The sequence below is a fragment of the Puma concolor genome, chromosome D2 (assembly GCF_028749965.1).
Source record: "Puma concolor isolate L17-30 chromosome D2, mPumCon1.1.hap2, whole genome shotgun sequence".
Classification (NCBI taxonomy): domain Eukaryota; kingdom Metazoa; phylum Chordata; class Mammalia; order Carnivora; family Felidae; genus Puma; species Puma concolor.
Genome location: NC_141677.1, coordinates 8,345,206 through 8,358,995, shown reverse-complemented (window position 1 = coordinate 8,358,995; position 13,790 = coordinate 8,345,206). Strand labels below are relative to the sequence as shown.

The 13,790-nt window shown below is 49.0% G+C and overlaps 1 protein-coding gene across 1 annotated transcript in view; it reads right to left on the bottom strand.

Annotated features, from left to right (window-relative positions):
* Nucleotides 1-8,183, bottom strand: part of FAS (Fas cell surface death receptor) — a 29,686-nt gene extending 21,503 nt beyond the window's left edge. Inside the window, exon 1 of the mRNA XM_086679550.1 lies at nucleotides 7,460-8,183. Within this exon, the coding sequence (XP_086535676.1) occupies nucleotides 7,460-7,489 (30 nt within the window). The 5' untranslated portion in view covers nucleotides 7,490-8,183. The remainder of the gene's footprint in view (nucleotides 1-7,459) is intronic.
* Between the last annotated feature and the right edge of the window lie 5,607 nt (nucleotides 8,184-13,790).

Below are 13,790 nucleotides of genomic sequence, written 5' to 3'. Positions count from 1 at the left end.
AAAAAAAAAAAAAAACAACAACACAACTTTTTTTTTTTTCTATTCTTAGTGAAGTTGAAAGCAAACGGGAAAATAATGTTTGTGAGGTGGTGAAAAATGGCTGCCCTTCGAATGGCAAGAATGAGTAACAGGTGCATCGAAAGAGTGTGAACTTTTTCAGGACTTCGCCCTGTCCCCTGCTGCTGAGGACATAAATGGAGCAAGAAATGATTCTGTTTCCTTGCTTGCTTTTTTTGAGGTTTAGTTACTTAAAACAAAGGAGGAGAAAGATGTCTTAGGCCATGGCCAGTCCACCATGGCCAGTCCACCATTTCCAATGATGAAAGGCATTTCTAATGTATTTGGGTAAAAAAAAAAAAATCAGGGGCGCCTGGGTGGCGCAGTCGGTTAAGCGTCCGACTTCAGCCAGGTCACGATCTCGCGGTCCAGGAGTTCGAGCCCCGCGTCGGGCTCTGGGCTGATGGCTCGGAGCCTGGAGCCTGTTTCCGATTCTGTGTCTCCCTCTCTCTCTGCCCCTCCCCCGTTCATGCTCTGTCTCTCTCTGTCCCAAAAATAAAATAAAAAAAAAAAAAAAGTTGAAAAAAAAAAAATTAAAAAAAAAAAAATCAGGCAACAGTAATGTCCTTTTGGAATAGGTACATTACTGAAACTTGGAGATGCAGAGAAATAAAATAAATTTTTCTGCATGAAAGAGATAAGTGAAGATTCCACTCCTTCTTACTCTTTCAAAAGGTGTAATTTCTTTTCTTTCTTAAGGCCAGCTTCTGAAAAGACCAAGAGAGAGAGAAAGAGTTGAGGCAGTTGGGGGGCGGGGGGGGGGCAGTAAGGGACTGGCAAGATCTCTGAGTGATCAAGCAATGAACAACATACAGTGAGGGAATCTAGAAAATTCTACCTGGGATTAGATTTTGACTAGAGTTAGAAAAACAGTTTTCAAAACTGTGATGGAGATCAGAATCATGTAGTGATGCATTAAAAAAATAATAATAGGGGCGCCTGGGTGGCTCAGTCGGTTGGGCGTCCGACTTCGGCTCAGGTCACGATCTCGCGGTCCGTGAGTTCGAGCCCCGCGTCGGGCTCTGGGCTGACGGCTCAGAGCCTGGAGCCTGCTTCCGATTCTGTGTCTCCCTCTCTCTCTGCCCCTCCCCCGTTCATGCTCTGTCTCTCTCTGTCCCAAAAATAAACAAACGTTAAAAAAAAAATTAAAAAAAAAAAAATAATAATAACGTGCGGGTCCCGCCACGGACCTAAAGAATCAGAGTCTCTGAGGACGAGGCCCTCCCTATGGCCACCTTCAGCAAGTTCTCAGTCCCGTGGATGTTCACCATGGCTGTCCTCCTAGAGGAAGATCTGAGGGGAGCCAGCCATGACGTTTACAAGTGACAAGTTGAGAGCTTTCCAGACCAACAGGCCGCGTTCTGCCCTTGCAGACCAGAAGTTGACTTCTCCCAGAGAAACAATCACCCTTCCAAAAATAGGCCGGAAGGAAGGGAAGTCACCTTTGATGGAGGAAACACATAATGGGAGGGCTACAAAATTCTAAACAAGAGCCTGGAGTCCTTAAATGCCCAGGGGGCCACAGGGGGGGCACGAGAGTACGAGACGGGCAATGGGGAGGGGAGCGGGGCATGTGGGCCTAGGTCTCCCACTTTTCTTCTTTTTTTTAATTTTTTTTCCCCAACGTTTATTTATTTTTGGGACAGAGAGAGACAGAGCATGAACGGGGGAGGGGCAGAGAGAGAGGGAGACACAGAATCGGAAACAGGCTCCAGGCTCCGGGCCATCAGCCCAGAGCCCGACGCGGGGCTCGAACTCACGGACCGCGAGATCGTGACCCGGCTGAAGTCGGACGCTTAACCGACTGCGCCACCCAGGCGCCCCGGTCTCCCACTTTTCAAGAGAAACCCAAATCCTCCACCATTTAGGTAGCAACTAATACTTAAAAATACGTTCCTACAGGGACGCCTGGGTGGCTCAATCAGTTAAGCCTCTCACTCTTGATTTCGGCTCAGGTTATGATCCCAGCGTCGTGGGACCGAACCCTGAAACAGGGTCCATGCTGAGTGTGGAACCTTCTTAAGATTCCTTCTTCCTCTCTCTCTCTCTCTGCCCCTCCCATGCACCCTCTCTCTGTGTCAAAAAAAAAATTACATACTGACATATACATATACTGTGTGTGTCAATCCCATGTGGACAAAAAAAGAAAAACAACAAAAAACCAGTCTGGGACAGTGGCCTAAATCTACTAAGACATCCATATGAAAAAACAGTCCACTTTGATCACGGATTCCTTGTGAGGATGGCAAAAAACCAAAGCTCAATCATCAGCACGGGGCAAGAGCATAAACCACACGCTCTAAGTACATATTCTCTCTCTCTGTCTGTCTGTCTCTGTCTCTCTCTTCCAAGATCTCTGCCCTCAGAAATCAAAAGCATCCATGTTTCCCACACCTTGTATTTTTACAGCCTCCCAGAGCACAGAGGTGAATACATCTGGAATCTTGCACGACTTGACCAGGGGACAGCCTGTCATTAATGACTCCATGGCCAAGTTTATTCCAATGTTGCAAGTTTATCCCAGCTCACAGTTTAACAAAACCCACAGGAGGCGCGCTTGCCTTGCTGGGCTCAGCGTGTCTGCCCATTGACCTGTAGTCAGATTTGCTCATTTTTAAGGCTGGTCTTGCTCCAAATGCCCAAGTCCATGCTAAATTCCCTATCATCCTCACACCTGGTGGAACTCGGGCCAGTTGTCCAACATAGACGGCTGTTTCTAAACGCCCACAGACGGCTGCGGTGGTGCAAAGATCGTAGTTTGCACAGAAGTTCATTCCAGAACAAGAAGGGAACAGATCAAAGGCAAGAAGGAGCTCATTCCTTCGGGGGAAGGTGGGGTTACCGATGCTACCACGATCAGTTTCTTCCTAATTAGAGCTTTACGGTTTCCATCTCACTTCAAAGGAAAGAAAAGGGCGCAAGTGCATTGAGTTTTGTTCCTGTTCAGGACTGAGCTGAAGACACTTAGTTGGTGTTAGGAAGCTAAAGGCACTTTGTTTTTCTTTTTCAAAGCAAGGGCCTTCCGGAAATGAAAAGGACTTTTGAGGTAGTTAAATGCCATTTCCCCACATTTGGGAAAAGATACACACAGACAGCAAAAGGAATATAGTACTAAATACACTAAGGTCCTGACAGTGGTTTGCAAATAATTTTTTTGGTGATAAGACATATAGAGATCGATCCCAGTACAATTAGAAATGTTTTCTTTATAATAAGAAATTATTACAAGGTAATAAATAAAATAGTAAGTGATGAGCATTATAGAAATCCAAGTGCACTGAATAAATGCCCTCTCTGTAAACACATTCAATACAAATTAAAAGATAAAAACTGTGTACCCAAGAAGGGACAGAAAGCAGACTATAAACACCACTGAGGAAACATGTAATTATGTGCAAGTGTAGATGAAACCAAGAGGCCATAAATAAAATAAAAACTGCTTGTATTTGGTGGTGAAAAAATGGGGCGCCTGGGTGGCTCGGTCGGTTAAGCGTCCGACTTCGGCTCAGGTCACGATCTCACGGTCCGTGAGTTCGAGCCCCGCATCGGGCTCTGTGCTGACAGCTCAGAGCCTGGAGCCTGTTTCAGATTCTGTGTCTCCCTCTCTCTCTGCCCCTCCCCTGTTCATGCTCTGTCTCTCTCTGTCTCAAAAATAAATAAATGTTAAAGAAAAAAAATTAAAAAAAATATGCGGCTTTATTTTCTCAAGAATTACTTTTTGTTTCACATCATAGTCAGTTTCTCTCCCTATACTGACTTAAAAGGAAGAAAGAGATTCACTGTCCTAAATTTGGTTTCGCCTTGCTTTTCATCTTATGGGTCCACTTTTTAAATATGCCCTTTTATGATTTTTCATCCTAAGGCAACGGTCTTTAGTACCTATTACAAAACATGTGCTCACGAGGGACTTTTGGGACCAAGATGATTTGCCAAAAGGCACTTCATTCACTAGGGGTTTTCAACTGGGGGATTTCCTTATTCAGGTTTTTAGACATCCCTTCAGTGTTGTTTATTTTCTCTAACTGCTAGTTGTAATAACTGGAGTCATCTGGCTTCGCTAGCCTTCCGAGAGATTTTTTTCAAAATCCTGACAGTTCTATTCTAAGAGCTATTTAGAAATAAATTACTTGTCTAGTATCCCAAAGAGACTTACATCCAAATCCTGGGTCCTCTTTGCTTCTTACTCTTTTTACCTTTCCCCCTCTAAACTTAGGGCAAGAACTAAAATTTAGTTTTCTAAAGTTTTAAACTCTAATTTGCCACTAGGGGTGGTTAACTGTGTGTCAGAGAGGGAGGAGGGGACACTTGTTGATCTAACTGGAGCTAAGACTGGGGCCCTGATGGGCTCCGTGTAGCAATTTCATTTCTGCCTCCCAATCTTGCCATCGTTTAGAAGTCTGTGTTTTTACATCCCGGTGGTTATTGTTTTAAATTACATTTCGTAATTTCGTTTCATTCTAAAAATTTTTAAGTCCATTGTGAGAGAAGTAAAACCCATTAAAAAACACACTGTGTCAAAAAAATAAAATAGGGATGCCTGGGCGGTTCAGTGCATTAAGCGTCTGACTCTTGATTTTGGCTCAGGTCATGATCTCACAGTTGGTGAGATCGAGCCCTACAGTGGGCTCTACGCTGGCAGTGGGGAGCCTGCTTGGGATTTCTCGCTCTCTACCCCTCCCCTGGTCACACTCTTTCTCTCTCTCTCTCAAAGTAAATAAACATTAAAAAGTTAAAAATAATAAAATAATGAACTAAACTAAATTCAATTAAAAATACCAAAAGGGGGCGCCTAGGTGGCTCAGTAGGTTGAGCAGCTGACTCTTAATTTTGGCTGAGGTCATGATCCTAGGGTTGTGGGATGGAGTCCCTCCTGGGGCTCTGTGCTGACAGTGTGGAGACTGCTTGGGATTCCCTCTCTCTCTCTGCCTCTCCCTTTACCCCTCTCCCCTGCTCACATACTGTCTCTCTCTAAAATAAAAAAATAATAAAATTTAAAAATTAAAAAAAAACACACACTACAACTCATTTCATGTTTCTTAGGTTGGTTTAAAGGAAAATGACTAAATTATAAATTAAGCAATCGTTCTTAATTCTTCCACCAAAAATCTTCCATATGATCGCTTATAAATACACTGGTTTCTTTTCAAATGCCCTCTCGTTTCTCTTGGCCATCATTTTAAGACAACTGCTCTAAGAAATGTAGAAAAAACTGTGTACCTAGTACTTGCCTGACCACAGACCTCAACAGTACAAGATAAAACCTACCCGAGCCACGTGCTAAAAAAAAAGAAAAAAGAAAAAAGAAAAAGAATAGAATAGAAAAGAAAAGAAGAAAGGAAGGAACCAAGCAAGATGTCCCCACAGCTCTTTCTCAGACACATTTCTACATGAGGTCTGACTCTTTTCCGGTCTCCTTTAGACACTCGTGAATTGTTTGGGGATTTCAAACTTATTTCTTGTAGGTGCCACAGAAGCAGCGGCGAGAAGCTGGAGGAGAGAAGGCTCCAAGAAGGGAGAGAGGGACGTGCGGAGGTAAGAGGTGGGCGCATCCCTGGACCACGGGCAGCAACAGAGACTAGAAGACTGGAAAAAACCGAGGGGAAGAATGCATGAGGCAAGCCCATTGCCAAGGTTAAACATCTGCTTCTGGGTTCCACTCCTCCCGCCATTTTCTCATTCTTGTTACTAGTAAGTCAGCACTGCTACCTGCAAAGGCACAAAAGCCAGCATTTGCTGGAAACACAGGAGGTGACACGACAGACAGCGTGGAAACATCTTGAAGAATACAGGTGTGCTCTTGGGCGAGCAGTGGGCACGAGGCGGGATTCTGTGTAATTAAATTCACGAGCCACGTTGGAGGGGCGAAACGGAATGCACACCACAAAATATAGATGGTGATTGCCTACGTGATGGGGTTGTGCCAGATTTTTTTCTTTATTGGTCTGCACTTACAAATTTTATTGAATAAACCTGAAACTTCTTAATCTGCTAGGCCATATATTATATGTAACTATAATAAACAAATATGTAACATTACAGATATCATCATAATAGGTATACACACACATTATTTGTGTGTGCATTCTTTCAGAAAAGCAAAAACTTCTGGAAAAGATGCAATAGTATACAAGTGAAAAAACGAAGCCCTTCTGGGTTTGGATAACTTTGCTACACTCACTAGTGCTGCTGTCCCAAGAACTGGGAGAGATTTTGCAAAAGCAACCGGCCCTGCGATAAAGCAGTGGTTAAGGATAGGAAGAAGAGAGTGTAGTCTGATTTGTACAAATCAATTTTGAATCTTACATCTTCTCTACGAGAGCTCCTAAAGGAAGCCAAATATTGCGCATTACTTCCGAAAGGCCCAGTGAGTTGTTGTTGTTGGTTTCTCCCTCCCGCCCCCCCCTCCCCCATACCTTAAGATGGTTCCAGACATCCCTGCCCCTTCCCTTTCAACTTTTGGTGTGGTCTGGAAACCAGGTCTCAGCAACAAGTTACCTGGGCTTTGGACCTAGGTCTAAATCAAGGCCCAGCTCTGCCCCTTACAGGCGCTGTGCGATCTCGGGTGCATTTACGTGAGCTTTCTGGCCTCCATGTCGCCATCTGTGAAATGGAGCTGAAGGCATCTTCCGCGGCGCGCACCCGCGGTGAGCTTGGACTGGGGTGGCATTTATAAGCGGCCCCATCACGGCGCTGGGAGCTTGGGTGGGTCCCGATAGGACGAGAATCCGTGGACTCCCATGGAGCTCAAATGATCCAAGTCCCTTCGACGGGCCACCAGGCTGGCACTTCTGAGCTTGGGGACTCTCCCTGCTGCCCGGGATTCGAGGCCAAGGTCGAGCGCCCGGGTGCGGGCGCGCTGGGATCAGGTCCCACCTCCCGCCCCGGGCGCGGGGAGAGACAGAAGCGGCAGGGGCGCCAGCTCAGCCAGGTTTCGAGAAGAAAAGGAAGGACAAAAAGAAACGAGACGAAAGAGAACACAAACCTGAGACGGTGACTTACAGTCTTAAGGAGAGGGATTCCCGGAAGGGAAATAAAACCAGTTTCCTTTTCTGTCCCCTGATAAGAAAGTCACAAGCCTCCAGAGGCGCATTCAGCCCCAAAATCACTTTCCCGAGCCAGAAACGGCTCGGGAAACCCCAGCCCGAGGTCCCCCACCGCCCGGAGGCCGCTTTCTGCCCCAAATCCCGGAGCGGCCGCGGAGCGCGCGGGGTCAGTCGCCGGGCCCCGCGCGCACAGCCCCCCGTCCCGGAGGCGGACGCGCAGCACCGATCCCGAACACCCCCCACCCCCCGCCCCACCTTGTCCCCCATCCCCGGGGAGGGGGCGGCTCTCAGATCCCGGAGAGCCCCCCTCACCCCGCAACGCGCCGCCCCCGCCGTGCGCCCCAGGGCCGCGGACTCACCAGCCAACGGACGGCCCAGGACCCCTTCATGGCTGCGGAGCGCCCCGCCGGCCCGCCAGAGCCTCCTCGAGCGCCAGCGCCGCCGCCCCGGGGCCCGGGAGGAGTGACCGCCGCCTGGCCCCTCCCCGGGCCCCGCCAGCCCGCGAAGGAGCTCCCCGCCCGGCCCGCCCCGACCGCGCTCCCCGCGTCCCGGAAGTCTCCCAGCACCTGCGCGCGCCCCGCCGCGGCTCTCCGAGACCGTCCCGGGGCCGGGGCGCAGGGGGAAGCCCGGCCGGGGAGCGCCCGGGGCAGGGGGAGACGGGGCGAGGCGCCGCGCGGGGCGCAGGGAGCGGTCAGGCTCGGGTGCACAGACGGGCATTCCCCGCGCGGAGGCGTTTCCGCGAGCGGCCGGCGGGCGGGGTTTCAGGTGAGGACCCGGGGGCCGGCTGGCCGTCCTGCTGCGACCCGGAGCCTCGGCCGGTGGCTGGGAACGTCCGACGAAGACCCGGCCTCCCTCCGCTCGCGGGCGGTGGCTGCGATCGAGGCTCCCGAGAGCCCCTGACTGCGGTACCCGGTGACAGCTGTCCCGCAAAGGGTTCAGATGTTGTGCCCTGGGGATTCGCCTTTATCGTTCAAGGAGAGGACAAAGCTAACGGGTTAGGACACATCACGCAGCTCCAGCAGCATTTCGTGTTCACGAGGACTTCCCCTCCGTGTTACTCATCATTTCCTGGCCAATTCTCTCTCTCTCTCTCTCTTTAAAATTGCAGTTCTTTAGTGATGGCGTTAACACAGTTCAAAGTCTTTACTGTTTTGGAGAAATTGATCTGTCTGGTCAGAGAGTATTTTGCAAGAATTTTACAGAAGGGAAGTTTGTATGACGTCGTTGGGAGTGTGAATCTGAAAGCGGTTCCCAGGCGGGGCTCGAGTGAAGTACTCAGCATTTCTTCCCACCCTTCATGGAGTTCTGAGCCTCAGTCTCCCCCGCCCCCGCCCCCCTTTCTGCTTCCTTCCCCTTGGCCGGCTTCGTCTTTGTAGACATTTTCTTCTGGAAGACTATTCAGGCCCCCAAAGCCTGGGGCAGGTGGCCCTCCTGGACGCCTTCGCTCACTTTGTGGTTCAGCCTGCACTTAAGGCCCTGACTTGTAGGTGTTGGTTTGATTCTGCCTCACCTTCCAGAAGGTTGTCAGCGAGCCCTGTGAAGACTGGCTGGCCAGCGCCCTTCAAGTGCCACTGTTCCCCCCCAGAACAGACACAAAAGAAGTAAATGGGCGTGTGGGGTATCACACGGGGACTGTGCGTATTATCTTTGCAACTTTTCTATACATTTAAAACCATTCTTTAAAAAAAAGTTCACTGAAATAAAAAAAAAAAAAAACCATAAGAAGAAGGAAGGAATGAGGCAAGAGGAAGGAGAGAGAGAGAGAGAGGCCATGACAACATCAACATCTCCTGAGTGTGACTGATGAGCCAGCAACTTTCACAAATGGTTCCTACTGACGTGGTACTTACTATTTTAGCCCAGCAAGGTGGGTGATTATTAAGCTGACTTGACACATAAAGAACTGTAGCCAAAAACGGTTAAGCAACATTGGCAAAGTTGGTTAATCAATAGCAGAGCCAAGAATTAGCTTAGATATTTTTGCTCCTGGGCCCTGCTCCTGCTGTCCCCCACTCCCCCAATTACCCTCAGGTTCCGTGAGATGGTAATAGGTATTTGGTGGGGAGACGGGTGTTTCGTGAGGGGCCAAACGATTTTAGAATGTTCTAGATTTAAAAAATGTAAACAGGTCTTTTAATCTGAGACTTCTCGGAGCCTTTCATAGGCTAATATGCATTGTGACTGTCTGCAAGGGGGTATGATATACACTGTGGCCCACGCTCGTGTGTCTTCTTTATGGGATCCTTTCAAGACCACGTATGGAGTGAACACCTCATGAATACGTTGGCGTCCTAGGGAAAACAGTTTGGACATTTCTACAAGTTATTTTTATTTTTAACAACACGTTCCTAAGGGCCTCCAAGCCTTCAAGGGAAAATAACAATCTCAATAATAGAAATTCAGGCATATACCAGATAAACCTTGTGTCGAAGGTCATAAACCTTGTGACCTTTGCTGGAAACAGTAGGACACACTTTCTCTTTTCCACTGGATTTGAAGTGGGAAGACGTGAAATGCAGAACGCATGTGGCTGTTGAGAGAGCTTGTGGACCCGCCAGGGCTGAAGGAACAGTCCGCTCCTGCTGAGCAGAAACCACGCTGAGAGGCAGAGACTGGTAGTGTCGCTGAATCCTGGATTGATTTGGTCCCGATCCGGAACCTTGCACCACCCAGTTACCAAACTCGGTACATTCTCAGTGTTTGCTTAAGCCAGATTCTTGCAACTAAAAGAATCCTGAATGATATCTCGTCAGAGCTTCTCATCAGCCTCAAAAGTCCTCTGGTACCAAAATTAGTTGTTACAAATTAACTGTTACATTTTCAGCTTCACGTAGGGGATGTTTGCCTGAGCAGTCCAGATGGCTTCAAGATCGGGAGACATTACGTATGACGGAAGCGTTTCCTACCACTAGAGGGCGCCAAATACCACACCAGTGAAGTGATGAACTTGAATGTTGTTTCTATCAATTAATGGAAACATATTTCGGTTCTTGGGAGAGGGAAGAGGGAGGAGAGAGCGCTTCGGTTTAGACAGGCAGTCTGCGAGCCTCATCACCTAGACATTTTCATCTCCCTGACAACGTATTAGGTCTTACAGGGTTAAAGAAAAGACAATCGCCAAGCACCAGGCGCATTCCAAGAATACCAGTGAATGCTTTCGCACTGCTCCCTTGCTCTTCGTGAATGTGGGGCCTTCCAGAGGCGGGTTGCTGATTTGGGGTCAAAGTTCAGATGGGAAGCCAGACAAGCTACAGGGCTTGCAGCTCCTTTCCTACACCACTTCCTGTATGAATGCGTTCCCGTGCCTGAAGGTGCTGCCCAGGGAAAGGCGCTAGGAGCCCGACGGCCCGGAGCTGGAAAGCTCGGCCACGGAGGCGTGGAGCTCGTTATTCAAGCTCCCAGGTTCTCCCAGTGTGAAAAGTGCTTTACTAGCCTACTTCCTGGGCAAGAACCTGAAGACGGTGGATTAAGGAACGTTAAGAGTGTGCGGGCCAGATTGCAGGGAACACGTGGGCAACCAGTGATGGGAGAAACAGGTCCTCCGTACGCCTGGGATCATGATGCCATTGAGTGGCCCTTCCCTGCTGCGTCCGGCCGCCTGTGGTGCGCCCTCCAAGCACGCATGAGAAGTGTGATCACCTCCTGCTGTCCAAAACTGGCCCATGGGAAAATAGGGGCTGCTTCCCAAGAGGTGTCCATTGGGGGTGGGGGCTGGGGCGGGGGCGGGGGTGGGGGAGGAGATAAGGCTTAGATTAAGACAACGCTCCTCCAGCCTCAGTGCCCCTTTTGCCATTTGTGTGGCTCACTTGTACTTTTATTTAACTTTCTGTATTTTTAAATCAACTTGCTTGGTTCCTAAGATGACTTTATTTTTAAAACAAAAAATTATATTGTCATATAGCCATAAATGGAAAATCAACATTCCTTACCAAACACAGAGGGCATCCATAAAAACAAATATACAACTATTGAAACAAAATATTCGCCTGCATACCACTAGGAATTGTTTCCCAGCCCGCGGGTGGAAAGGCCAACAGGCTTCTGGAGAAGCTGACTTATTGTGCAGAGGTGACTTCTGTCCACTTTGGCCTTCCTGCCAGCCCTCAGGTGACTGCCGGAGAAAGACCAGTCTTTCTGGTCTGACGCCCAGACCCTCCCCAGGAGACTGGAAGGGGTGCTGTCATTACACTGGGGGGGGGACCCTCTGCCAGGCACCTGCCTTTCCCTGTTAGAACAGGCTGAGTCAGGGGCACCTGGGTGGCTCAGTGGGTTAAGCGTCCGACTTCGGCTCAGGTCGTGATCTCACAGTTGGTGAGTTCGAGCCCCACATCGGGCTCTATGCTGACAGCTCCCAGCCTGGAGCCTCCTTCGGAGTCTGTCTCCGTCTGTCTCTGCCCCTCCCCCTGTCTCTCTCCGTCCGTCTGTCTCTCTCAAATACAAAGAAACATTAAAAAATAAAAAAATAATAATGATAAAAAAGAACAGGCTGAGAGTCAGCTTAAGGGAGACAATGGTTGGGGGAGGTGGAAAGTGAGTCCCACAGAGCCCGGGGTGGGGATGGGGGTGGGGGGGTGGGGGGGGTGGTTGGAGGTGGGTCCAGAGCACAGGTCTCTTCCACAGAAGGGATAAGTGGAAGGTTTTCCCCAGAAGGCAGCACTAGTTCACTAATAGACTCGTGACAAGGTTGGGCCCGTGGATTTAAATCCTCATTACCTCGCTAGCTACGAGAAGCTTTGCATAATATTTAACCCCTCTCTGTCTCCATCTCACTTTAAACATAAGCCCTTTGAATTGTTATGATTTGCCTGGGAGTTGGTCTCGCATTGTATAATTTAATTTAATTTAATTTTTGCAATTTGCAAATGGTCCACTTCAGACCCTACGGGGTCACCAATGTGTTTTATAGGTGAAAACACATGGGGTCCCCGCCCACAGTGCCCAGCCCCGGTGCCTTTCATTTCCTGAACTGCCTGCCTTCTCACGAGGTGAGAGAACACAGCATTGCCCACAGCCTGTCAGCTCAGCCTCTCCACAGGGAAAATAGCTCGGTTGCATTTTTCTGGAAAAGAACTAAAATGGAATCATGGGATCAGACTCTTAGTTCCCATGACCGTCCGTCATTGTCTCTGGTCAGGTGTGGCCTGAAGGAGAGGAGGTGCCGATCTCTCTCTGCCTCTCTTCATACAAATATGATCGTTCAGACACGCCCAGGGTTTTCTCCAGAAGCTCACTGCAAGCCACATGCCCCCAGTCTGTGCTCTCTGGGTCATTTACTGGCTCAAGTCTACCAGATAGGTATTGGTGAAGAAAAGAACGAATATCTTTGTGACGTGCCTAGATGATCATCATAAAATAGTTCAAAATGGTAAAGGAGAAACACCCCAAAAAGGGGGTGAGGCATGGCTATATGATTTAAAATAGTTTTAAATTTCTCAGCATCTCCTTCCCCCCTATACACAGCGCCCTCTAGGAAGGATGGTTCTCTGGGAGACTTGGGACTTTGTGTGAGTCTGCTGGTTTGGGGGGCGCTGGCCTTGCACAAGAAAGGGGTGGGAGATTGCCAGGGAGGGTGAGGATCTTTGGGGGAAGTAGAGGTGGGTCAAGGCAGCAGTCAGGGAGGTAATGTCAACACGGGATCAGGAGGACTGACTTGGGGAAAGACCTGTCTGGTGAGGTTTCTTTTTTCCCCCCAAAAATGTTCTGTGTTGGGCCCTGTTTGATGGGTCCTCTCTTTGTGTACCATCACAATATATTTGGTTGGATTGGATTTCTTATTAAAGGCTGAAGGGGCCAAGCAGAAGTGTGGATCGAGGGGACAATGTACCCCAGAGACTTAATGTCCACTTAGAAAAAGACCTATTGAGGCGCCTGGGTGGCTCAGCAGGTTAGGCGTCTGACTTCAGCTCAGGTCGTGATCTCACAGTCTGTGAGTTCGAGCCCTGCATCGGGGTCTGTGCTGACAGCCCCGAGCCTGGAGCCTGCTTTGAATTCTGTGCTCTGTCTCTTTCTCTCAAAAAATAAACATTAAAAATAAATAAGTAAATAAATAAATTAATTAATTAAAAAAAAACACCTGTCAGAGTTCAGGAGAGGTCCGGCTCATAGAAGTTGGGCCACATCTGTACTTCCTTTGGAAGTTCTCCTGGTGCATTCAAGCTGGGAGAAAATCAGCACAAATATCAACGTGGGTTGGCAAAAACTGTGGGGTCTCTTAAGTGCTTCCATTCAGCAGACTGATACTTTTAACACTTAAAACTGCAATGTAGAGTCTCATGTGGGGCTAGTGTCAAGAATCTAAACTTGAGGCCCTTGGCGGGGCATTCCTGACAGCTTCTGACCTGCGGTCACAGAGTCTCAAAGCGGGAGAAACCTTTGGGACCCCAGCTTGGCCCTTCCCGCTTGAGTCCCACTAGGACAGCCTGGGGAGTGAAACCCCGGCCTGGGCTGCAGTCCTTCCTGTGCTGCCTCTCACTGCCTCCCGAGGTGGCTCATTCCATTTCAGAACTTTCCAGCGGTCAGAAACGCTCCCTGATGCTCCATGAAACACGGGCGATAGTAACCGTCCTCGAACTCGAGGTTAGAAGAGGTGTTTTTACCACCCAAACCCTCCTCACCAGCCCTTCACAGACCCACGTCTTGAGACGCTTCTTTCCAGATGCTTCCAGCCAGTCAGCCCAGCTCCCTGATCAC